Source organism: Perna viridis, chromosome 5, assembly GCF_037379345.1.
Source record: "Perna viridis isolate PV_CMFRI_1.1 ecotype Kerala chromosome 5, ASM3737934v1, whole genome shotgun sequence".
NCBI lineage: Eukaryota > Metazoa > Mollusca > Bivalvia > Mytilida > Mytilidae > Perna > Perna viridis.
Window position 1 is genome coordinate 7,994,434 of NC_142449.1, and position 26,001 is coordinate 8,020,434.

Consider the following 26,001-nt stretch of genomic DNA (forward strand, 5'->3'; position numbering starts at 1 on the left):
TTTTATCTTCGAAGATACACATGACTGACCTTGGCTCTCTACTGATTGATGGGAAGGCACAAACTCCCCTACAGAACAGCTGGTATCTACGTCGTGTTCCTACAATCTCAAAGTTCAGGGTCTGATCAAACTGTCCTAGTTCTTCTGACTGGAACCGCAGTTTAATTAATACTTCACCATTGGCTGGGACAATCCAACGGAAGATGGTCAGTCTGCGAAATAAGACAAAATTACAAATTAAAAAGCTATGTTTAGGCTGATGAGAAAGTATACAGGCCTGAGGTTAAGTACTGTTTGATGTTGATCATTTGGTTAGCCATGTCATCCTGGTAAAAATCCTATAGTGGCAGTCAAATAACACAATCTAAAAATAATGAGAACCTATTATGGTATAATGGACAACAAATAAGTCACTAATTGAACCCATCATTTGATTTGGCATTAAAACAAGACTTGAAATGCAATTATCTTCATTTAATTCATACATAAGATTCATTTATAAATTCACTGTAATTTCATTTGTACCATAAAAACTTATGTTTCCTTCTACAAATTTGAAAATACAAAGTAAAAAATAAATTGAAATAGCTTGTATTATGTAGCATTAGGGTAAATGTTAGAGAGACATAAGTTAGGCTTGTATGTAGTGGGTATACATAAACATAATCTATATTTGGCTCTCATTCCTCCTTTATATAGTAACCTTGTGAATTACTTCTTACTTTCTCCTGCAATATGAAAATAAATCTTTCTATAAAAGATATTTTCCCACTCTAAATTCTAGTAAAAAAATATGTCTAATAAATCTTACAACAGGAATATTTCAAAGAGATTTTGTTGTGATAAATAATTAACATGATCTAGCATAGGAACATTGATTTTTGAAAAAAAAATGACCCGATCAAACTTTCATTATAAACTAGCATCTATGTAAATATCAAGAAAATAATTGTTTTTTTTTTATAAAGGCCATTCACAAAATATTTTACAATGCAATTCACAAAGTTAAACAATTCTAGCCTCTTTTTCACAAAATGTTAACTGTAAAGCCAGATTTTGTAACAAAAAATATCATGCAAAACTTAAAATCGAAATCTTCAAAGCAAATATCTAACTTCATTAATGACCACTCCGTGCATGAAGCTGTGCAGAATGAAAGCATAACTGCACACAGTGTGAATATATGTAGTATTAAATGTGCATACACTAGTTTTGAAGTGGCATGCTCAGAAGAATATGACTGATATATTTACTACGCTATGATACACTTAGACAAGAATTCAGATTAAAAATTATTTTTCCATATACATGCATTAAAATGTACTGAAATGATAAGAGATGATGAAAACATTAAAAAAAAGTTTTGTTACAAAATAAAACATAAATCATACAAAAAACCTAATTGCAGAAATGTAAATTACAAAACTTCAACAAGTATTTTACCGTAAATCTCTAGAAATCAAAGAAAATATATTCGCAAAAAGTGATAAATATGTAATGACTTGGTTTTATTATGATGTGAAATAAAAAAATAGTATTTCTGAATAATGTTAAGGTGACCAATAAAGTCATTCTTGGTTAAGAACAGAAAATATTTTTAAAAATGATTCATGTGGTACATGAATATTGATTTAAGAGCAAAAAAATGTAGTCGAATATGAGAGCGTGCAAAAAACATACATATATAAAATACTACTGATGAGAGCCAATGTTTATGTATACCACTAGACTACTTACTTTGGAGTTTTGGAATCTCCTACGGCCATCCCTTCCCCAGACATACTGTAAGGAGAGACATGCATAGCTATCTATAGTGGGTTAATACACATGCAGTTAATGACAAAGACCAGTCAGTGATACAGTGACATAGATCAGAAAACACAAGGAAAAAAAAGGTATCAGTGAGTTTCTTTAGATGGAAATGATGACGAAGGGTTAATAAGTTAGTGTGATGTGTTGCACATTCAGAAATTAGAACCAAAGTAAACATTATCAAGTTATACGAGGAATGTAAATGTCTGATGATCTTTGAAGAAGAAGAAAAATGATAAACTAATGATTTTGTGTGAAGCAGGCAAAAGGATCTACAGATATATGTAGTTTTTGTAGAATTCTACATAGCACATTTTGTACTATTGTTTTCTAATTCAAACCCTACCAATACATTGGATTATTCCCTAAATTTTATATAATTATGATAAATTTCTTATGAATGAAGAAAGTACTGTATGATTATTTTTCTTTGAAATTGAGAGGAGAAAATATGACCTTCTGCAAAGCAAGCCTTAAGATATCATTGCATTTCATGTCTGAATGACAGACTGTTGACAAAGTATATGTATGCTGCACACTAGATGGCACTCAAGCACTTACAATGGTGAGAAATGTTCCAATTCCTAGAAGTCACTGAATATATATCTTTAACAAAACCTAAGTTAATCTGAGTAAATATATTGAGACCATCAGAAACAAGTCATATAAAATAAGAAGATTGCTGATAGAATATTACCTGACATTGTCACCATCAGACACAGGAGTTACTGCCCCTGGTGGAGGAGACTGTACATTGACAGAAGGTCGCCTCCTTTCTGTTTTAGATGTAGTTTTTCTCTCTGCACTCTTTTTCCTCTCGCCTTTTTGTTCTCCTTTAGTGGATGTTTTGTCCTTGGAAGCTTTGCCTTTAGTAGGTGTGGTGTGGTCTTCTTTACCCTTGTCTGGAGTAACTGATTTCTCTTCCTCAGGTTCAGTACCACTGCTCTCAGGTATACCAACATTACTACAAAGAAGTAAGTTTATTTCTGATTGTATGTACAATTAAATTCACAGCTCAAATACATTTGAAACTGAAGTATATACAAAGAAGCAAAACAGAACACTCAATAATAACACTGAGTCATGTTTTTTCTATATGAAAAATGTGTAAAACTTAAGGTCTTTATCATTGTGATGTTTAATTTGATATCTCAAAAAAAATGTGTTTACAAAACTTACGGGTCATCTGGTGATGATGCAATAAATATATATCTGCCACCAAATTCACTGACTGGAGGGGCTTTTCTCTTCACAGGGTAGGGTATAACACTAAATTCTGCTGGTGGGGGTATTGGTGGTCCTTTAGGTCCCATACCAAGTCCATCTAATACCTAGAAATCATAAATGAGTAACTTGCTTTAGTAATATCTAGGAAAATTTAATATAATATCTTTGATACAAAAAAAAACATTTATTCAATGACAAGAATAGTACAACATAGCTACCTCTTCCATGGTTGGGAATCTGCCACAGCCAATAACTTTCTGAGGTACTGGTGTTGACTTGTCTGAGCAGTCAACAACAACATGAGGAAGACCAATCCCATCATCCTCTTTCTCCTCAGGAGTTCCCTCTCCTTCCAGTCCTTCACCTTGTGCAGCAGCTGCAGCTGCAGCAGCCTGAAAAAAAATATTGAGACACTGACACATCACTATTAATCACCAGATACCGACAATACAGCAAATAGTAAGGTTCAAATGACAAAACATTTTTTTAACTTATCTGTTCTTTCTATTTCTACATATCATCATTGTTCTTACCTCTTTTGCTGCCTTTTCTTCGTTTTCTTTTTGAATTTGTTTCTGTCTTTCCTTTTCCGCCTTTTCTTTATCATGTTTTTCTCCTAAAACCAAAATGTTTCAACTAAAGATTTTGTTTTGTTATATAATGTCCTCACTATTTTCCCTAAAAAACTGCTTTTTGGTGTCATATCATTTACGACATTTATTAAAAATACTTTCAATAAAATTTAACTGAATATTACAAAAATGTAATATCACATTATATTTCAAAATTATGATGCAAGAAGTGCAGGTGTTGAATTTAATTGATCTCATCTAATTTTTTAAAATTTTAGAATGAATTACCGAAATAATTACAAGGAAGAAATGCAACTATTCACTTACCCTTCTTTCCTTTAGATTTGCCTGACTGTGGATGGTGCTGCTGATCTTCCTCTGATTTCTCTGATGGAGTAGGTGGTCTTCTCAGTGACAAAGTTGTCCTGTCCCAGTACTCTAACATTTCATTTATGTCCTTCTGTGCATGCTCAAATGTTCGGAATCTATAGAAATACAATACATATGTTAGCAAAATAATTCATCATTCTGGAGAGTAAATACTGAAAGTATTTAAAAACACTACATAGACTTACATCTTGAGTTGATCTTAATGATAAAGTTCTATTCATACAACTTACAAAAAAGTAATAATGTATATTTCATAAGGAAGGTGTGTTAATGTTTCATCCAGGGATCACAAAGCAGTACTTCAATGTAACAAACCTTTGCATCAGAAGAATATCAGACTCCTTCAGTGGTTCTTTAACTGGTTCCTCTGTAGAGATTTCAGCCTTCTCTTTATCTCCTTTCTCTTTACCGTCCTTCTTACCATCTTTCTTTTTACCTTTCCTGTAAGTAATAACACTTACAAACAACATACTTTTATTTTACCTTTTCTGTAAGTAGTTTCACGCATATAAATTATCTTTTGTGCAAGCAATTACACAATAACACACCTACCAATTACCTTCCTGTAAGTAATTACACACCTACAAATTGCCTTTTCTGTAAATTATTACACACTTCCATATTACTTTTCCTGTAAGTAATAACAAACTTGTCTAATGTGCTCCACAATGATTAAATTACAGCCATGCAAATATAATTCTACTTATAAAGAATTAAAATGTATTTTTTTCATCCTCTGTTCAGGTGGTGTTGTTTTTTTTCTTTATGTATGAAAATTAGACTGCATCTGTTATGAAATAAATACTAGAGTGTAACTATACTGTTGAACAATCAATTTAACTGGACAACCAAACTTTACAGGTGTATATATTACCACAGATATTTCACAAGCAAATATGTATCCCAGTTTCATATTCTTAAGTTGAATTAAATGCAAATTCAGAACTTTTTCAAAGTGGTTCTCAAGTAAAAAAAATCATAAAATAAAATGAAAACAGCAAAAAAGAACATAAAAACAACTGTGTACCCTATAGCAGCTCCCATTTTAGACATCACTGCCAGGTGATTTTGTAGCTCTTTTGGGTTCATTCTAAAATCATTGATATCAAAGCTAAACATCCATACAGTTATATATTGTATTTAACTCTTATACATAACCTAAAGGTATTTGACTATCAAAGTATGAGATGTATAATTCTGAAGGCAGACTATTGCATTAATGTCGTGAAAACCAAAAACCATGAATTTTCTGTTTGCAATTAAACAGTAGAAAATATTGAACTTTATATAAAATCCATTGATAAACCATGAATCATTATTAATCTGTTTTAATATATAATAATAATGATGATATAATGACAAGTAATTTGTTCTGTATTCACTTGTCACTACAACACCAAAGGTAGATGTAATTAATACATTGCTGTTATGTACTTACTTTCCATCATCAACATTGGAGTCACTTTTCTCTGTCTGATGAGACTCTGGTCTCTCCATTGATGATGCCTGTTTACCTGGATGGTGGTCACCATCATGTTTGCCTTGACCTTTTCCAACTCGGTCAATACTGCTATTTTTACCAGCAGGACCAGTTGGTGCAGCACTCTTTTTGCCATCACCCTTTGCTTCATCTTTAGCTGGACCTCTCTTTCCTTTCCTCTTTGCTCTGAAGAAATCAATAAGAACTACATAAACATATCTAATATTTATGAAGTGTCTGTACCTCGTCTAAAGATCACAATTCAATTTTATATTTTCTTGAATTTAAATACATATGAAACAAATTATCTAACAAAGCTAAACATATTTAATACGCATAAATATAAATAGACTTGTTCCCAGAGAACTAGCATTAAGACTGAAAGTTATTATACAGTACTTAAAATAGTGAATGTAATTAATTGAACAAGACTGAAATCTATCTGAAAATTTTGCTATAATGAAAATTAAAAGATGAATAAAATCCCACTTTTCTTCTTCCTGAATTCTTCTTAATTCTTCTTCCTTTTCTTTTTCTATTCTTTCTCTTTCCATTCGTTCTTCCATTTCTCTGTAATCATAAAAGTACATAAAATTGTTTGCTGAATAATTCTTATACTTTTTAATGAACAGAAATGTATATTTATAAAGTTTGCAAATTCAATGCCTTATCACAAAAATCTAGTTAGAAATATTTAAGAAAAAAAAAACAGATATTCATTACTTACATATTTTCAAACTTTCATTTATGTAATTATACTTACAGAATAAAATTATATGTTTATGAAGAATATTATAATATCACCAATAGATTTTATCAACAATTTCCATGGCATTACTGGTAGATTTTATCTTAAGTTCCTATTTAATTTAATGCAAACCAAACCAAAGCCATTATTAAAATTTGTGTGCAAAATTGTTCAACCTGAGTGTGATATTCCATGATACCTGAAAGTAGACTTCTTTTCACTGTACCTATAAGTGCACTTACAATTCTGTGATCAAATGTAAAAATCACTATGAAATCCGAGACCAAAATATACAAAAAATTGAACATATATGAATCCCTCATAAAGCAAATATTACTTCATGAACAAAAATAAAAGGTACTGAAATGGTTCCTCCACCATACCAAATAACTAATTTAGATCTCAATGTAACTCACCTTCTGTTTAAATGAAGAAAAATGTTAAGTGTCACAAAAATATTTTCTTTCAATAAGCACATTTGATAAAAATACAACATGTAAATGCATCAAAGGCAATTTAGTTAAAATATTAAAAGCCGTTTTTTAACATGGCATTGGCCAATGATTAAATGATCAATGGAGAAAATTTAAGAGAAACTTTTCATCCTGAGAAATGAACTATACGATAACAACAGACCCCCTACATTACGTTTACATGCTTTTAATTGACTTACTTTCTAATCCTTTCCTTCTTGATATCAAGTCTTTTCCTGTCAACTGCAGCCTTCTCCTCATCACTAAGAGCATCATATTCATCCTCTGACATTTCCTCTAACCTAATACGGTCCTGTTCTTCTGCCACCCGTATTGCTTTCTCTGAAATAATTATAAAACAAACCCTAGCATATCATTTATCAAAACAGGTACAATGTATCTATAACAAAATAATCAGCTGAACAATTTCCGTTCAAATACGGACTGTAAAAGTCATGGAAAACAAAAGATGGTGGGAAACTGATTAAAATGTAAAAAATGTTTTGTACTTAAAAGATTTTTTTTAACTTGCAAGTTCACACATGTTCCCTTTCAGTCTATTTCTTTAACACCTTCATACTACAAGTTCTACAAATAAGAAAGATCAGCAGTACCTTTCTCTTCTTGTTCCTTTTTCTCCTGTTCTTTCAATTTCAAGTAATCTAGTTTGAGTGTTATAAAGTAGATAAACCTCCTGTTGTTGAGGGACCTTAGTATGGCATGGGCTGTTGTGTATAGATTCTGAGCAAACAAAGTCTCAAGTCCATCAAACACTACACCACGGTGACAGTCGTTGAGCTGAAGACGTTCTGAAAGTATCTCTACCAGTAGATCTTCTGGGAGGACTGTACTCATCAGGCCTTCCTCTCCTGCTACACTGGCACTGACGCTCAATCTTCTGGCTATGGGAGCAGCTAGGGGTGGGGGACTGCTTGGTACCTAAAGTGAAAAGAAAAGAATTATCAATAATGCAATGAATATACATCAAAATATTTCCCTAAAAAAGATAAGTGTATGGACTGTATGGTATGAACAAAAAAAGCCTGAAGTATGTAAAGTATTGTACACATACATGTACATGAAAAGAATCATAATGTACACTGACATATGATGAAAAAAAAATGTTTGAATTCTGCAGAAAAGAAACACCTACTAGACAACACATTGAAGGCACTTTTTACTCCACAAATCAAGTGACACTTAAATCCTCTATCACTGAAAATTTGTTCAAATTGTAACACTTTATTCCCTGATGATAGTCCTTATAACAACAGTATCACCAATTTTCCACATTTTAATGTACAGCATCTTTATTTGTGACGTGAAAAGACTGTTTTCTTATTATCTATTTTTTTTTAAAGTACTGGTAATCATCACTGTTAATATGAAGTGTATACGAGTCAAAAACAGTAAAACCAAACATTTAGAGGGCACTTGCACAAAATCTACCCCTTGTAGTCATTACCTAACCTTTCCTCGATTCCTAGTGAATAATAATTAATGTTGGCATTTTTAAAACTTCATAAAGACAGCAGGGTATTCAATACTTTAAAAGACTTATTGAGCTTTACTTGATTTATATATATATTTAAAGATTGTTCCTTATAACTGAATAACCAGTAATGACTATGAAAAAAAAACTTAGCAAAAAGTTAATTCATAGAAGCAACTAACAGAAAATGCATTTCACACCATCTATAATAATGTAAAAATAAACAAAACAATAAAGTAAATATGAACATAGTAACCTGATAAACATTAAACATTTTGAATGTGTTTCCATTTTAAAGTGTTTTTAATGTGTTACACGTAGTGCATATACATGTACATATAAATATATATAATACAAAGTATCATTTACAACATTCATACAAAAATGGCTTATAAACTGAAGCTAGAAAGTGAAAAAAAGATAAAAACAAAAAGAAAAACAACAAATCTATAGAAAGAATCTCTTAATTTTCAAATCAGAACAGTGGAGATAACTTTTACAAACAAATATCTAGATAGATCTACATTTCACTCTATGTACCTCCCCTTTACTAGGCTTAGGATCTGTGGTTATATAAGTCCTACTTCCCATCTAATAGCAAAGTGTACAATTAATAAAAACATATAGTAGTACCAAGCATTGGTAGATTTATTCAAAAATTTCAAATATTTGTTTTCAAATTTTAAAGAAGCATCAGAAATGTACCTGTAGTTTTTTTTAGGTTTCATGATTATATGTTTTTCCCTTTTTAGCTATCTTCCACTACACCAATTACATTTAACATTGATTTGTTTTTATGGAAAGATGCATTTCTCCTCAAAAACTTTTATAAAAAAAAACCTTACCTGACTGCCAGTGGCACCATCTATGGAGGATGTATTAACTGCAGTCTTTGCCCCTGCCAAACTTCCCTGGTGGTGTTTGTCTTTACCCTTTACGTCTGAAACGGTACTGGTTTTACGATTGGAAATCACAGAGGTAGCCTGAGGTAGGACTCCAATGTTACTGGCTGGATATACGGAGAAAAACACATGTGTTAAAGTGAAGCAAGCATAGTATCATGTGATTGTTAGTTTGTGATGACTAAGTAATAGATCATGAAAGTCCTTTAAGCTGTAGCATATTATGATTTTCAGGCAGTGTTTAAGCAAGGTTTTTTCAGTGTAATTTCTAGTGTACCCAGTAGTAAAACTCCCCAAGGGTGGTTGAGAGACAATTAATTTCTTGGGTCCCTGATTAACTCTCAATCTCTTACTTCCACCACCCCATCCCCACTCTCACTAGAGATCAAGAGTAAGACTTTTGTTTGTAGGAAGAATTTACCATCATTAAACAAATGTTTTAATATCAATACTGTTTCTGCTGTTGTAAATATTTGTATTGATCTATAAATATGCTATTGGATTTTGTACCACAATGTTTGAACCTTCAACCATAGGTAATGGTGTAAACTTTAATCAGGATTATTACACTTCATACAATGTTTAATATAAAAAATAAAACATGCAACACTCCAAGAGTTGTTACTATTGTTAGTGTGTTCAGTTAATCCTTTCATTAATTCAAGCCAGAAGAACAGTTATTCTGCTAGTCATGAGTAATGTTTAATTTCATGCCATGCAAAGCATTATTAGGTAACTTTCATTTTATGAATTTGCATATAACATTTGCAGTATGCATTCCAAATGGGGGCTGAAGAGTTTTAGCTTTGTTAATTCATTATTCAGGTCACAAAACTGATGCATATTAGTTATGTAAAGATACACAAATTCTTTCTAGAAATTTACATGCAATTATTTAGTGGAGTCATAAGGCTACCAATCTGCAACATAAAATTCTCACAAAAAATCATTTTAAGAAATATTCAATCACATGCTTTCATCATCATGCAAATTTTTAAGTAAGTATTGTTAAAAATAAGTTTAAAACAACTGGAGATGAAGGTGGTAACACAAAATATATGAACTTGATTAATAAATGAAAACTGTTTCAAATTTGAGGAAAATATCATAAAGATATGTAAAAATCGGATCTGAACGCAAACCTATTGCATATATCATTTGTATTATCTTGATTATAATGTATTCTTGATACCTCTAGAAGGATTCCTAACTTCAATATCTACAGAAAAATTCAACAGATCTTGTAATAACATTTTGTATGCCACCTACTTGTTCCTTGAGTGTGAGCTGTTAGTTGCTCAATACTAAGTCCTCCTGGTTTCTTCTCAGCCTCCTCTCCCTCCAAAAGTTTTAACTCTTCCATCCTCTTACGAGCAGCCTCCTGACACATGGCACGAGCCTTCATGCCAGCAGGGGTATTACCACTAGATATGGCATCAACAACAATCTGGTCTACAGTCAATATGGCTGCCTCATATTTCTTAGCCAAAGTTATGGCTGTTGCAGTTTTACCTGGTAAAATAATGACAGCATAACTTATAGCAAGTTAAAAATAGTATTGTCAGAAAAGTGTCTTCTTAGTCAACATAGCTATCAACTAATTACAAAAGCTTTAGAGCTATCTTTTTTTTTAATTTTACAAATGAATTAAAGCCTAAATCTGATATAAAAATGACCTTCCACTATCTTTTTATTTAAAGCTTTTCATAATAATAAATAGAGCATAATTGTTTTCTATTCTAAATAGACTGTATGTATAAACAAGATGTTCTCATATTTCCATTTAAACATCCACAAACCTGATAGGGGAGCACCATGTACAATGACTGCAATGCCTCTTCTGTTTCTTGCTGCCTTGCCCTCAGGACTCAGGTCTATACCCAGATGTCTAGCTATAGCTGCTGATACTGGAGTTATTTCCAACTCACCAACACCAATACTACTGGCAGAGTCTTGTACTGAATAAAAAAGAACTACTATCAGAAGAAGTTACAAGTTACACAACCAGGAGAGCAAAGGAAAAACCACCCTTCAGTAAATTCAATTACAAGTGATCTCATATCTATTGTAGAAATTTCAATGGTATGTTCATGCAGGATTTAACATCTTTCATTATCCAAAATTTATTCTCTTTTATCATTTTCAGCAAACAACAAACTTCTAAATATAGACTAAGTAAAACATTCTTTCTATTTGACCTATCATTTATTTTTAATTTGAAGGATACTTACAAAAGGAGAAAAACAATCTCTACTTCTCCTTACCTTCATCACTATCCTCTTTCCTGGCCGAGTCAAGGAGATCTCCAGGTTCTGATCCAACACGAGATGTACCTGGAGCTGCCTCTGTTCTCTCATCAGAATCATCCTTATCATCTTCACTTCCATCTCCTAGGCAACCAATGGTAAATAAAACAATTTTGATTATTCATACTAATAAGAAAATAAAACACAACAAGAAATCTGCTAGTGATAGCTCATTAGTGATACCCACAATTTCCACCATGATATAAGGAAAATTAATATTTTTTCAGCAAAGAGGGAAAGATGTCACATGAATATTTAAACACATTCCATGATACAATATCTCTATACGAAGCTTAGTACAATATATCAGCAACCTGTGATTAATTGTAGCTGAAAAATGTGACAAAAATTTTGAACATTATCACTGTTAAACTTAAGTTTTTTTCAGCAAACATATTCCATGATTTAATATACACATATGAAATTTTGTATAAAATATCAACAGCCTGTGATTTACAGAAGCTGAGAATTTTGATAAAAAAAAATATTGTTATGGAATGATAGAAAAACACAATGATGGACACAGATAGAACAGTACACCTCCTTTCTAATTAGACAATGATTATTTTGTGAGTATTTGCCAATTAATTTGCTTTTTTTGCAAAAAATACCATTTGATACAGCATTCCCAAGTCATAAATGTAAGGAATTAGTATAAAAAAGATTACAAGTGGTATTTTATACAATGTGTACAAAATCTATAATTAGGACCTACCATCTTTACTCTCCAGCTCTCTACGTGAAGCCTCAGCAGCTTCTAAAGCTTCCTTCCTAGCTCTCTCTGTTTCCTCGAGTTTCTTCATTTGCTCTATAAAAAGAAAAAAAAAATAAGTATTGCCAGATATTAAAAAAAAAAAAAATTCGGTTCTTTCTCCAATAATCTTATAAAAATGACCTTATTTTAGAACTGAAAATCTTGATTTTATCTTTTGAGGGAACACAACCCATTTCTTGTTATGTAGTACATACCTTCAAAGTAATCCAATAGTTCATGAGGCAATCTATCACCAGGGTTTCTGGGAGGAAGTAAAATAGTGTTATATTCGTCATATCCTTTCATTAGTCTCAAAACCTGAAAAGGAAACAAAAAAAGGATATTAAATAGTACAAAATCATATAATTAGATTATTCAGAATGTAGATTGTACGTGATATGGTCATTACAATTACCATCACTACCATAGAAACATAGATGTGAATTGTTTTGTGGAATCTTACCTCCAAAATATTGGTGAAATAGCTTTTTTTAATATCTAGCAATACTTTTTTTTCCTTTTTTCCGTTTTTTGGAATAAATGTCACTCTTCAAATGTTAACAGGAATTACCTTTTCCTCTTCCAGGTACTGAGAATCAAATTCCAAGTTATAGAACTCAATGGGATAGGAACATGGATTCTTAATTGTTATTTCTTGTTCATCTCCAACACTGTGGGGTAGGATTGGTCCAAACTCAACCAGACTTTTCTCGAACTCCAGACGAGGCTCTAACCCTTGACCTCTACACAGCAGCAGAATCCTTTGGCTACTCTGGGCTATTCTGATTGGAATCCTTTGCTCATAAAATTTCTAAAATAAAACAATTCAATATTAGGATTATTATATACAAATCTCAAGTTCATAAATCAGAATATACTAGAAACAGTTTTAGGCAGAACAGATGTCCTAATTGAAAGCTAATGACATTATCTAAAAATCTCTTTTTAAGAGGAAATTCTTACACCTCACTGGATGGAAGGTAATGAGGCAGTGAATTCTTCTTACCTCCTCTGTTGGCATGAATTTGACCTGTACGTTTAGTCTCTGGCCAGGCATCAGTACTCCTGTAGGTGGCATGATCTCAAAATGTCTAGCTTTCTGTTTCTCATTCCTCAGCTTCCTTCGTAGGTGCATTGGGACATGCTTATCAGCCTGCAGATTAGTATTACATTACATGTAGCATTAAACATGATCTAGATTTCAATTATTTTTATTTTTAATTCAATACAATACAAGTTGACGACATTTAAATAATTTATTTAAGCAAGACAAAATGAACATTTTAATTATTTACAACAATGGTTCAATTGCTGTTGTTCATGAAATTATAAATCCTAAAAATACAACTAAAAGTTTTCTAAAACACAGTACAAGATAAAATTATAATTTCCTATCTACCTTCCTGTCTTTTTCAGTCGGGTTAGAGTTCCATTCACATTTAACATGTTGGTTGTTGTACAGCTGTACTGTGATAACCTTACACTCTCCACAGTTGACATCAGAAAAGTCTAGAGTGTCATCAGAGATCTCCATATCAGGCATTGTCACGTTGGCTCTAAGTCTAATGGGGATGATTGGCCCATTTATTATCTACAAAAGATCACTTTTTATAACTATGCCATATTCATGGCCATATGCAAACAAAATGGCCTTCTGGTGACTTTAAAATGATCTGTATAAATAACTTGATATCTCATTGTTGTTAAGATGTTTCATGAAGATGGCTAGTCTTCATAACATTATCCAACAACATTTACTTTTTATCTTTTGCTTAGTCATTTTGGGTGTACTTTTGTAATAAACTTTTTCCAATTGATGACTCAACATAGTGTAGAATTTTGGAATGATACAAAACTAGTTCACCCTTTACTAGAGAACAGTCATATTACCTGTTACAAAAGAACAATCATTTGTTAAGAAAGTAGAAGAAATAAACATACATTTATATTGACTACAGTCTCTATTGCACCAAGTGAGAGATTAGCCCCTCTTGGGTCAAAGTTCACATTGAAGACAACAGTCTCATGGTCTGGAGCCCCTGGTAGGTTCTTCACTTTATCCAACTCCACATGGAATCCATAATGGTGTATATCATCATGTTCCACTTGGAAGGATACAGGGGCCCATCCTGTGTTAGAAGCCTTCACAATATGGTCCTTGACAGTTCCTAAGACCACATATCCAAAGTCAAGTAAATACTCAGGTAATCTTGGTCTAAAATGGAATAAAAATGTCAAACTGACTTGAAACTAGGAAACCGTTACATTATTTTTACAATATGCAGTACATGAAATAGTGTTGTCATTAAAACATCAACTTTATAAAACAAATTTCTTCCACATTATATATATATATATATACTGATGGACATGGATTTAACTTTTGAAAGACACATACTTATGTTTCCTTTTCTTTGGTTTATGTTCTATTTCTCTGCTTTCATTGCTGTTTACAGGAGTGGGCTCACAAATATCAGGTCTAGAGGCATGCTGAGATAACTCTTGAGAAAACTCTTTCACTGTGAGGTTCTCAACCTCCATTTGAATCTCTAGTTCATGAGGTTGGGTAACTATGTCAGCCTATAAATAATATAAATCATTTACCATATTGTCAGCACTACATGGTGTGTGTAAACAATTTAAACTTAATGACTTAAAGATTAATTTAAAAAAATGTTTGAAGTAACAAAACTGATTTATTTTAAAATGATCTTTCAAAAAATTCTAATGATTTAAAATTATAAAATATGGTTGATAACTTTAATTTTCCTGTTATAAAAATCCTTTTCAATTGTTGTGCCATCAGTTAAAAGGGGAGACAACTATACCTGAGCAATCATCTCTGGTTGTAGTCTGTTAGATGATGGCAGTACTGGTGTATGTGCTCTCTCTGTCTGTTTGATTTTACCACTCTTGGTTAGGTTATCTTTAGCATGTTGAACCATCTGTTCATACTGTCCTTCAGAATCAACAGTTCTTGGAAGATCCAGAGAAATCCTTGGAAATACACCAGTTCCTTTAATAGTGATTACATCTGGTTCAAAGTGAGCAACTTGAATAACAAAGCTCTTGGTAAAGTCCTCAGGGGCACCTGGTAAATACTTTACAACTAGTGTCTGCTCACTCAATGGTTCTATGTAACCCTGAAAAATAAATTTGAAAGTATATTATATCTAAAAAAATTCAAACTTTAATGTAACTAGTTAAACAAAGATCATGTTTTCAGATGCTATCATAATTAAAAGATGACATTCTATCAACCATTAACTTAAACACTATCACATACAAATTTGTTGCTGTTGCAAACTTGTAATTATGGAAAGAAAACAAACAATTTACGAAATCAATATAAGTAATTTTAGGTGAAGTAATTAGTATAAATTGGTGAATATTTTATAAGTGATACATTAAACTTACTGTATGTGGGACCATGATTGGAGAGCCAGGTTTGGGTTTCTTAGCAAGAGCAGGATCCATTCCAATACCACAGAAATTAAAGCCAACTTTCCCTGTATTGATCAGCTTGATCTCAGCTGAGGCCACATGGTCATACATCTGTTTTCCAAACTCTATTTCTTTACAGTCAAACTTGTAATCAACAAGTGAGGCTTCTCCTTTCAGCATAATTTCATAAGTAGGACCACCTACTACCTCACAAATGGCCTTGACTTGACCCCAAATATTTGCATGTCCATAAAAGGTCATTGTAACTTGTTCAGTGTCACCTGGTTGTAGGTATCCATATAATGGCAAGATGTCAAATACCTAAAACAGAATGGTAACAAGGTAAAAGTTTGTGTTCAGATGATTGAAAAGTTCAATTACTCAACATTTTTAAAAATAGATACACTTGCAAAGTAATTAAAAGCTATATCTATTTAAAGTAAATTTCAGCATTTGAAAACATATCCCTTAATTTGTATCCTCAATATGAATGTAAAAACATATATTACAAGGAAAACTGAAATCACTAGTCTGTTGTATATAACAGTTTATGTAAAAGAAAATATTTTATATATCATAGTGTATTACCTCTTCTATACCAACATGATCAGCTGAATCAGTTTCTTCTAAAAGTTGACTGAGTGCTCTATTTGTTTTTAATGGATCCTCTTCATAAACAATGTCTCTAAGTGAAGCTAAGCTAAGCATGGTTTCTTCTGTCTTATCTTTATCAACTCCACCTTCAGGCGCCTCCTGTGATTCTAACTGTCCCTTCTCAAGTTGATCCTCATCTTCCCGAGGACTACTACCATGCTGGCTACCCCTGGGACTATCAGGAGAAAGCCTGTTGTCACTAATGTCTTCCTGGGCCTCTGGTTCCTTCACAATTTCCTCCTCAGCTTGTTGGGCTGAGTCCTCTTCAACAGTCTCCTTTGGAGCCTCATCTTCCTGTTAATATATAATCATATAATTCAAAATTGACAAAAAAGTCTAATTCATTGCAATAAGTTTTTTTCTTCAAAACTGTGACTTCTCTTATAAAAGTTCTTTCCACGTGGTTAATGAAAAAATAATTTTTTTTTTTCTGTTGAAATATTAATGTTTAAGTCTTTTTAAAAAAAAATGTTGTTTTACATAATCTATTATCAAACAGTATGACTGTACCTTAGTAGATTCCAGTTCTGCCTTTTCCTCAGCCTCTATTTTATCTTCAGTTGCCTGAGAAACAACAACTTCAACCTTTGTACCTTGCTCCTCTTCCTCTTGTATTTCCTCAAGGTTGACAATAGGTTTAGGTGGAGCTCTGAATTCTGTACATGGTTGGTCACCAATCAGGAAGGACCACTTGTAATGGACCTCCATTGGACTATTGTTGGTAATGTTAATGTACCTTGTAACCTCTGTATCATTAAGTATGCACCCAAAGTCAACAACTGACTTCTCAAAGTCCAGGTTTGGAAAGTAAACTTCACCTCTCAAAGCAATGTAATCCTGAAACATCATTAAACACAAGTTAAGATTGGATATTTTCATTAAAGATATTTTAGGTATATGATAACATAAGAAAAATCTTTAACTAACAAAAGATCATTCCATAGTAATTATGTGATATCTTACTAAATTTTTATATGTTTGTTGAAGAGTTTAGTCATAATTCCTTTAATAAGACCAAACACAAAATATTTCCTAGCGTTTCGTTGATCAAGACAATAAACATACCACATGAGGATGTTCTTTGTAGGTGATGTGTAAGACTTCGTCAATTGTCCTGATATGTAAATCCTCTTTATAGGCAGGATCAAATTGGATTCTTAACATGTATTCCTTTCCTACATCAAGGTGTACTTCCTACAAACAATATCATAAAGTCATTCTAAACTTTAAAGAATTCATTTATATTTAAGAGGTCATCGAACAAAGCTGAAACTGGCAAAATGTGACCTATACATATATGGTAAAAAATATTTGTAATGGTAAAATGGATAAAAAAAATAGACAAAGGTCTGACCTGATGTACCAAAATCTATAAATGATTAGATAGTAAAGGCAAGAAATTCCCTAAAAAGATGCTTAAATCTTACCCCTTTGGAAATCAGTGGTTTCAAATTAAAGTGTACAAATGATAATACTATTAAACCTACCATTTCTGAAGTTTCAGAACCATCATCTTTGATGATCTGGAAGGGATATTTAAGTTGTAATCCTGTAGTCAGTGGTAATGTAGAGACATTCATTATCTTTAAATCTCTGGTCTGAAGAGACAACTCATCATCTGGTTTCTAAAATACATCAAAAGTTGGTATTGAAAATTAGCCCTACAACTTAAAAATAAAGTAACACAAAACAAAACAACTGACAGTCTTGCAAACAAGTGTAAATAAACATTATTAGACCATGAATGCATTGGTCAGTAAATCATTTAGTAATTTAACATACAACCTATCTCTTACTATGATGTAAATTTAAAATACCTATCACGAAAGCTTACCTTATCAACTCTAAAGTAGACAGACTTTGTAGAGAATTCCAACAATGGACTAATGAAATCAGCTGATAGATCAACTCTCATGATAAGTTCTTTCCCTCCTTGTCGACCAATAATGGCATGACACAACAACTTCTCACGAACAAACTGGGGACTGTCTACAATACCTTCAATATTCATTTCCATTGAAGTGCCAGGTGGTAGATCAAATCGGTTTGGATTCAGTTTAAATATTGGTCTAGGAGGCTCTGTTGGGGGTGGCACATTCTGAAAAATTATACAGGTTATTTAATATTACATTTATGTATTATGCTATTTCATCAAATGATGATGAAGATTAATTTGATGGAATTCAACCATCTTTGAATATATACCTTATGTCAACAGAAATACTGATACATGTAGCAGCTTTTAAAGACCATCAAACATTAAATGGTTTTGTTGTTTAGCTTGCTTGTGTTTATTATGTCAAGTAACATAATCTTACTTGTTTTACTTTGTTTGTTTTGCTTGCAAAATCCACTTAAACTTTTTTTTTATTTTTGTTTCAAAACTACCTAACTTGCCTGGTTAAATACTCTGTAAGATAAGTTGGGGTACTTTTTCCTAGCATTAGTGACCTTAAACATCAAACTAGTACTTCAACCCCTACTTCTTGATATTAACATAGTACCATATCCACCTACCCTAAATTTCATATCCAATGGATTATAATTTGCCATATCTTTCTTAGCTTTACCCAAAGCAGAGAATCCATCAGTACTCCATACAAGCTGTTGATGTCTCCTACCATTGTTAGTCAGTTTTATAGTCTTCTTCAACGGTCTATTACTGTACAAAATATATAATTCATGAATAGCTCATGTATACCCAATACAAAGTATGATATAGCTTAATGATACCTAATGTTCATATTTTGTATGAAATATTCACAATATTATGTTTTGAAGCTGCTTTCAAGTCTCTCTGTCAAATAAATATAATGATTGTCAAACTTTGCTTACATACTATACACAACATACTGACTATATAAAAAGTTGTAGATTGCAAATATTTTCGTTAATTGCAGCCTGCATTCTTTACCTGAAATTAGGTCCTAGATCAAATTTAGATGTCAGTTTTGGTTCGGAGACAATAGTGGTTCCTTGTCCATAACCAACCAATGGAATCTGTCTCACTTGACTCTCTAAGAAGTTTATTTGCAACTTGTCCTGGAATCTATAAAACAAAACATATTCTATCTATATAGTACTTTTAAAATGAAAATCTGTGAAAAACAAAAGTGATCTCACTTAAATCAAGACAAACATGCAATTTACAAATTCATTTAAACAGTTAAAAGAGTTTTTGGGTTGCTGCATGACATGAAGAGTAAAAAAATATTCAATGAAAATTAAAATTAAACACCTTTATAACCACTTTTAACTTACCTCACACTATCATTAAGATGAGCTGTAACAACAAGTTCCATCCTCTTTTCTGGCTCTATCTGGCCTTCCTGTGGATGTACATTGAAGGCTGACTTGGGGCGCATCATGTGTGCTGTAAACCTGGCTGGTATCAGGGACTCATTAGACAGGATCAATGTCATGGGTTTATCTGTCAGTACTGGTACAACACCCCAGTCTAAACTTTGAGGTGTAATGTGGACAACTGGACCTTCACCAATACAGGCAATATGAACAGGCTGAAAAATTATTGTGATATAATACTACAGCGTCAAGTATAGTTTATATAACAAAAGTTCATAAATCATATAACAATCCATAACATCAGCAAAATGAATGAGATAGTTATCTTATGATCAAGCACATGAAACAGAAACAAGATATGTTTGAGAGACACACATGATGTCTTCTGAATAGCTTATGTAAGCCAAGTAACTGACATAATTATCCTATAGGAAACTTACCAGTGGTGGATCAGGGCTTCCAAAGATGGCAAACTGGGCTACAATGTCTTCTTCTTCTAACTTCTGGGCTTGAATTATCATTGGCACTTCTGCTAAGGAATGTGGCTCTACTATACCCTGAAATTGATTTTTGAAAATATTTAAAATACATTTACTATATAATTGACTAAGAAGATTTATTTTTTTAATAGGCTCAAACAAGAAGCTAATAACAGATTCAAATAGTTTGAAAATATTTTTTTAAAAAAATTGATTTACTATTTCTACAGTTTTTAAATTACAAAGCAAAACACTCTAAAAGTGACAGAATACCTTCATTTTTGGACTTGTATAGGTGATTGGTGTTTCTTCTGTAACAACCTGATTAATAAGCTCATATTTAGCAGGTAAATCTGTGTCATTGTGAAGCTTGACAGAATGCTCATATGGGTGTCGTAAGAAGCATCGCCCATAATCTAATATTGGGCTAAGTACTGTAATTGGTGGTACAACACATCTACAATAAAAAAAAATGTAAAAAATAATAGAAGCTGACTGGAGTAACTTTGCTTTGCAACCAATTTATTCAACTTAAATCTACAAGGCAAAGATCGTAGGCCTTCATAAAAAACGAAGTATTATGGCAAAGCACTATGCAAACAAAGATGGTCACTTGAAAGCTCAATATCTTATATGTAAATCTTACTGAACACATATTTCACAGTGGTAATTTTGTACATACTTTGCTAAGATAGGCAAAGATAATATCTCTTCTCCAACATTCTCCACATCAACTACCAAATTCATTTCATATTTCTTGATTGTATTGGAGATAAAGTTAACGGTCACTCTGACTTCACTCTGTGGTTGAAGTATTCCAGATTCTGGTAGTATTTCAAACTCTTTAGGAGGTCCAGTCCTGCCTACCAACATGGGTGAAGGGGAGCCCATTTCACTTCTATTACTGTCCAAGTCACTGGTACCACATACACTCTCAGATATACCATCACCTGGTACTCGAAATGTAAACTTCATAGGAACAAGGGAAGTGTTCTGCAGAGTACATGACTGGGTGTTCAGAAATCCTAAAATCAAGTGCATAATTGTAGAAAGATTTGAGCACTAGAGTTATTCAAGAAGCTTGACTCAGTTCATGTTTCTTTTCTCCACTGTTAAACACTATATCACAAATTAGAATTTAATTTGAAAACATATCAAAGTTACAAAGACAATAAAAACACCTACCATAAGAAACTGTTCCGAATTTGAGGCGAGGAACATCAAACTGGAAAGTTGGACCAATTACTGTGCCACTGCAAAATACATAACATTCAAATAAAAAAAAAAATACATAAAAATGTTTAAATACATAACAACCTAATAAAAGTATATTATTGATGCTATTAAAATACTTAAAATTTCTGCTAATTGTATGTTAACTTTAGCTGGATGAAAGATAGCAAATGGCAAAACCATAAGATAGACCACTTACACAAATTTGACTTTCAGTTGTTCTGGTTGTCCATCAATTTGGAAACTGAACTCTTCCTCAAAGTCTCCAAGATAAGGACTAGAAAAGGTGATAGCAATGGCTTGATGCCCTCCTGGCATTACTATTCCCTCTGAAGGATCAAACTGAAAACATGGTCCAAATATAGAATGTTTTGGCAAAACACTATAAATAGCATCAATGTCACCATGATTGGCCAGAATAATCTCATATGTATGTTTAGATCCAATAAAAATGTTTCCTAAATCCAATGTCTGGAAAGAAAACTTAACACTTGGTCCTATGCCTTCTCCTTTAATTCTTAGTGGTAGGAATGTCTCACGTCCAGTGACATCACAGAATGCAGTCAGTACATAGCTTTTAGCTTCTCTTGGTTTGAATATAACATTGACATCAAATGATGTGTTTGGCCATATATCACCTTCCACTGGTTCTATCTTCAGTTCCTGGTCATCAAATAACATAGGATCTTTCTCAATCACCTGAAAGGCAGTCAAACATTTATAAAAATATACAAGTAAGTGCATTCATCTAGAATTTAACTTTAATATAAATTCATGTATATATCTATTAATAAGCATCTTATGGGAAGAACATCTGAAAGGGATCAAATCAGCTACTATTAGGTAAACATTCTTTATTATAGAAGAACCATAAATTTTCAAAGAAATACCACTGAAGTGAACAGGAATGTACATACCATTCTTTTGTTATGGAAGGTTCTGGTAAGAATGGAAAGTTTGTCTTGTAAAGTAGGATCTCTGATAACTTCCTCCTGAAAACTCTTCTTGTCATTGGTTTCATCTCTTTCTACAGCATTTATAGCTCTGTCATTAAATACATAAGACATATAATAAAATCAGACAATAAAAAAGGGGGATGTAACACATTCAGTTTGGTAAATATTAATAAGAAATGAATCACTTCTAAAAGTTCAATACAAGAAAGGATAAAAACTAGCTGAAGACAAAGGAAGCATACTAGCTGTTGACCGTTGAACTGACTGTAACCTTATTACACTTCCAGCATTAATACTTACAAAGACTTCTCTTCATCTTCCTGTTCCTTGGTGGAGAATCTTGTCCATCTGAAGTGACATATGACATCAGATCTGTTATGTACTGTAACTGTTCTTTGGTTAGCCATTGATATGTATGTGTTCTCCATCTTAATGGTATTTTTGTCCAACCTTACGCTAGCATTCTGTGCAGCACCATACAAATGGATAAAAACATTCTCGCCTGTATTTGAAAAAAAAAATATAAATGTATAGAAACAAAATTTACTACAAACCAATCTCAATAAAACATTCAAAACAAATTATCACGGCACTATGATCAATGAAAAAATTTTTGTTTAAAATAAGACTTTAATAAAGCAAAATCATATTAAAATAAATCTTTTTTTCAAATGAGCATCTACATTTTTGTCAAATTCTGACAAAATAAGTAAATATACTAATATCATAAAACATTTTAGTCATTATAAATGAAACATGAAGTTACCTAGTTTCATGAGCCACCAAACATTACCTGTATCATAACTGAGCACTAGATCTTCATGATGATCACCAGTCTTCTGAGGTGTGTACTCTACTGTAACCTGCATACTCTCCTGGACAGGTAAGGTACCAATCTCAGGGGTCACTGAGAATGGTCTGAAATGGTTGGATAACATCCAAATTTAATTAAAAAAGACTGACAAAATAAAATGGCTAACAAAAGAATTTATTACTGTAATTTTAAGTCAGTGATTTCATTAAGTACATGCAACAACAAGAAGCAAATATCTAAAATTTCATAGTTTTTTTTACCAATTTTATAAATATTTATTTATATATACAACAAAACATCAATGTACTTAAAAAAATCTATTATTTTTTTTGTTAATGTGTAGTTAAGACAAATGTTTGATTCTGTTACATACTTTTCTGTAGAGAGTGTAAATTTTGCTTCTCTGTTTCCAATATTTCTGACTAAGTATGTCCTGGAATGAGTGTACTTTACAGGTCCTGGTGGGAAGTGAACATTATCAGGAAAATCCAAGACAGCTCGAGATCCTACAGCTCGGACTGGTACGATGAATTTTTCTCTTTCTGTTATGCAGACTAACTCATGACTGTAATCCTGTAAAAGCAAACTTTAGTCATAAAAGTAACAACAAAAAAACGCCATTCTTAAAGAACACAGACACATTATACTAGAATAAAATACAGAAAAGACAGTGAGATATTATTAAAGATTACCGCAAAAAAAATTAGAAAAAAAAAACAAAAGTAGATTGCAATGAACTGAAGGAGATACAAGAATCTGAAAAAATATACCTTTTTCTCTTCTGGTTTAAACTGTATCCTAAATGTAGTGGGTAAGCCTGGTCCGACTTTGTGACCAACATCATGTGGGCTTATGATTTTGAAGTATGGAGAATCAGCTTGTGTCACCTTCACAAGTCTTGGTACCTAAAATTACACAAAATGCAGTGTTTACATTGGCTACATGAATCAAGTAGAGCATTTTTCATATCTAAAAATTTATTCAAACATCAGTTCTTTGTGATAATACGATAAGAATAAACAATGCTGTATTTCATTCTAAAGAATACAAAGAAAACCAAAATATTTAATATACATAAATGAATAAATTACTTGAAAAAGGTTATATCAATTGAATATTAATCAACACATACCTTGTCATTATTTCGTAAGATAAGTGGCACTTCATAAACTTGGTATGGTTCAAAATTCTGGAATGTAACTTCTGAAGGGTATGGTTGGAACATTGGCTCATCAATATTTACTTGTGAAAACTATTTAAAAACAAAGACAGTATATTACATTGTAAATTGCACTTAGTAAATGTAAAAATATTTAAGTCAAGACTGTTTCAGTTTTAATTTCTTTGTTCTAAAAATAAATTGAAACTGACAAAACAGAAGAGCTGTTTCAATCCATTTGTGAAAAATGAGGAAAAATATTATATGAAGTATAACAAATAACAAAATCTGTGTATGTGACCTGAAAATATATGATGACAAAGATAGTAATCACATAAATACTTTAAAAACATTTAAAATCATAACATATGTAACACCTAACTATAAACTGGAAAATGATTAATTAAACTTTATGATTATTAAAATAAATGCATGCAAAATAAAAGTAAACAATTAATTATAGGTTTATATATCAACAACAAAATAAGTTTACCACACGTCTAGAAGTGGGAATAAACTCTTCTAGCTAAAACATTAGCATGGAAATTGTTGTTGTATTTCAATACACCTCAGACAGTGTTCATAATTTGATGCTATTTACAATTAACATGAGGACCAAAACTTGCATTTCATTCAACACTATGGTACCCTTACAAAGTATTCTCTTTCATCTTATATTAATTAAAAAGTATATTGGTTCACTATTGGTAGAATTTCATTTCAAAATTTGCCATTTAAAACAAAAAATACGATCACATCAACATAACTTTATTTCTCTGGACTCTAAATGAACTTACCTTTTGAAGACTTGTGTCAGCCATATCCAACAGTTCCACTTTCTTTGGTACTTTCATTGTGTGTGTATTTGAAAGTTTTTGGTCTGTGTCCATTTTCATGTCAAACATGAATTGACTGGGAGTCATCTAGAATGTAATAATCACTTATCTATATGTTTAACTAATTTGGCCACACTTAAAAATATTTCAGTTTGCACTAACCCAACCCTGATTTTTATCAATGGGTAGGTAGGTAGGCTTTTTTATTTTTTTGGGAATGATTGACCAGGCACTCATATAAAATCAGAGCCGATTGGAGCTTACTTATATTCCTTCATAATGTTGAAGATCTACATGTACAAAGATTTCTTTTTATATTTGTTAAATTTTCCCCATACCCATTCCTAAATTTAATGTACCATGATCCATCAGAATATATGTATCATTGATGTCTCACATTTCTTTGTAATTGAAGCACAAGAAGAGTTAAAAAGATGTCAGCAGATGCTTCCAACATTTCTTTGAGAATGAAGATGTTTGTTGATACAAAAAGATAAAAATGTGTCCTGGAAAATGATGTTTAAGAAAAGAAAAATACTCTTCTCTTTGACTACATGAAATGATTACTAGACTTTGCATTTTGTTAATAAAATCAAGAACTTTGAACTGTTTTATTTGAACTGACTAGAATAACAGGAATGATTAGAAACAAAGAAAAAAATATGAAAATTAAAGTCGCTATTTTGTTTCCTCCGTGGAGTATCAACATTCATATGCAGAACAAGTTACTTATAAATAAATCTCTGGCACATAAGGTCAAGTCATTTTTTTATAATTGGCATCCTTTTTGGGACTGCCTGCTTATCCACAGTAAGGCAATTACAGTACACCTGTAGTACAACCCGAAATTTTGTCTTCAGGTCCCTGTAAGGTTGTACATCCGGTCTGCAACAAAAACAACTGATGTCCACATTTAATGTCTGTTTTGAATCAACAGTTTGATTTTGTTGTTTTCGGTATATATATA

At 32.0% G+C, this 26,001-nt stretch overlaps 1 protein-coding gene across 10 annotated transcripts in view; it reads right to left on the reverse strand.

Moving 5' to 3' along the window:
- Nucleotides 1-26,001, reverse strand: part of LOC148615822 (axonemal central pair apparatus protein HYDIN-like) — a 46,682-nt gene that overhangs the window by 18,801 nt on the left and 1,880 nt on the right. For 4 of the 10 annotated variants that reach the window (XM_088582450.1, XM_088582448.1, XM_088582443.1 and 1 more), the window contains exons 3-49: nucleotides 24,996-25,121; nucleotides 24,692-24,724; nucleotides 24,172-24,291; nucleotides 23,810-23,944; nucleotides 23,413-23,612; nucleotides 23,019-23,143; nucleotides 22,526-22,727; nucleotides 22,187-22,313; nucleotides 21,469-21,968; nucleotides 21,222-21,289; nucleotides 20,719-21,061; nucleotides 20,310-20,493; nucleotides 19,998-20,114; nucleotides 19,516-19,772; nucleotides 19,169-19,303; nucleotides 18,772-18,916; nucleotides 18,089-18,352; nucleotides 17,742-17,879; nucleotides 17,320-17,448; nucleotides 16,765-17,091; nucleotides 16,189-16,548; nucleotides 15,574-15,921; nucleotides 14,985-15,299; nucleotides 14,555-14,736; nucleotides 14,098-14,371; nucleotides 13,556-13,747; nucleotides 13,163-13,309; nucleotides 12,728-12,967; nucleotides 12,372-12,474; nucleotides 12,118-12,210; nucleotides 11,361-11,486; nucleotides 10,896-11,054; nucleotides 10,366-10,608; nucleotides 9,040-9,203; nucleotides 7,317-7,641; nucleotides 6,903-7,044; nucleotides 5,971-6,051; nucleotides 5,440-5,667; nucleotides 5,029-5,091; nucleotides 4,317-4,442; nucleotides 3,939-4,096; nucleotides 3,573-3,655; nucleotides 3,258-3,431; nucleotides 2,992-3,143; nucleotides 2,510-2,776; nucleotides 1,738-1,782; nucleotides 30-212 (exon numbers count right to left, since the gene is read on the reverse strand). In XM_088582450.1, the coding sequence (XP_088438576.1) occupies nucleotides 30-212; nucleotides 1,738-1,782; nucleotides 2,510-2,776; nucleotides 2,992-3,143; nucleotides 3,258-3,431; nucleotides 3,573-3,655; nucleotides 3,939-4,096; nucleotides 4,317-4,442; nucleotides 5,029-5,091; nucleotides 5,440-5,667; nucleotides 5,971-6,051; nucleotides 6,903-7,044; nucleotides 7,317-7,641; nucleotides 9,040-9,203; nucleotides 10,366-10,608; nucleotides 10,896-11,054; nucleotides 11,361-11,486; nucleotides 12,118-12,210; nucleotides 12,372-12,474; nucleotides 12,728-12,967; nucleotides 13,163-13,309; nucleotides 13,556-13,747; nucleotides 14,098-14,371; nucleotides 14,555-14,736; nucleotides 14,985-15,299; nucleotides 15,574-15,921; nucleotides 16,189-16,548; nucleotides 16,765-17,091; nucleotides 17,320-17,448; nucleotides 17,742-17,879; nucleotides 18,089-18,352; nucleotides 18,772-18,916; nucleotides 19,169-19,303; nucleotides 19,516-19,772; nucleotides 19,998-20,114; nucleotides 20,310-20,493; nucleotides 20,719-21,061; nucleotides 21,222-21,289; nucleotides 21,469-21,968; nucleotides 22,187-22,313; nucleotides 22,526-22,727; nucleotides 23,019-23,143; nucleotides 23,413-23,612; nucleotides 23,810-23,944; nucleotides 24,172-24,291; nucleotides 24,692-24,724; nucleotides 24,996-25,121 (8,648 nt within the window). The remainder of the gene's footprint in view (nucleotides 1-29; nucleotides 213-1,737; nucleotides 1,783-2,509; nucleotides 2,777-2,991; nucleotides 3,144-3,257; nucleotides 3,432-3,572; nucleotides 3,656-3,938; nucleotides 4,097-4,316; nucleotides 4,443-5,028; nucleotides 5,092-5,439; nucleotides 5,668-5,970; nucleotides 6,052-6,902; nucleotides 7,045-7,316; nucleotides 7,642-9,039; nucleotides 9,204-10,365; nucleotides 10,609-10,895; nucleotides 11,055-11,360; nucleotides 11,487-12,117; nucleotides 12,211-12,371; nucleotides 12,475-12,727; nucleotides 12,968-13,162; nucleotides 13,310-13,555; nucleotides 13,748-14,097; nucleotides 14,372-14,554; nucleotides 14,737-14,984; nucleotides 15,300-15,573; nucleotides 15,922-16,188; nucleotides 16,549-16,764; nucleotides 17,092-17,319; nucleotides 17,449-17,741; nucleotides 17,880-18,088; nucleotides 18,353-18,771; nucleotides 18,917-19,168; nucleotides 19,304-19,515; nucleotides 19,773-19,997; nucleotides 20,115-20,309; nucleotides 20,494-20,718; nucleotides 21,062-21,221; nucleotides 21,290-21,468; nucleotides 21,969-22,186; nucleotides 22,314-22,525; nucleotides 22,728-23,018; nucleotides 23,144-23,412; nucleotides 23,613-23,809; nucleotides 23,945-24,171; nucleotides 24,292-24,691; nucleotides 24,725-24,995; nucleotides 25,122-26,001) is intronic. The other 6 variants (XM_088582452.1, XM_088582449.1, XM_088582447.1 and 3 more) reach the window with 5 other exon arrangements.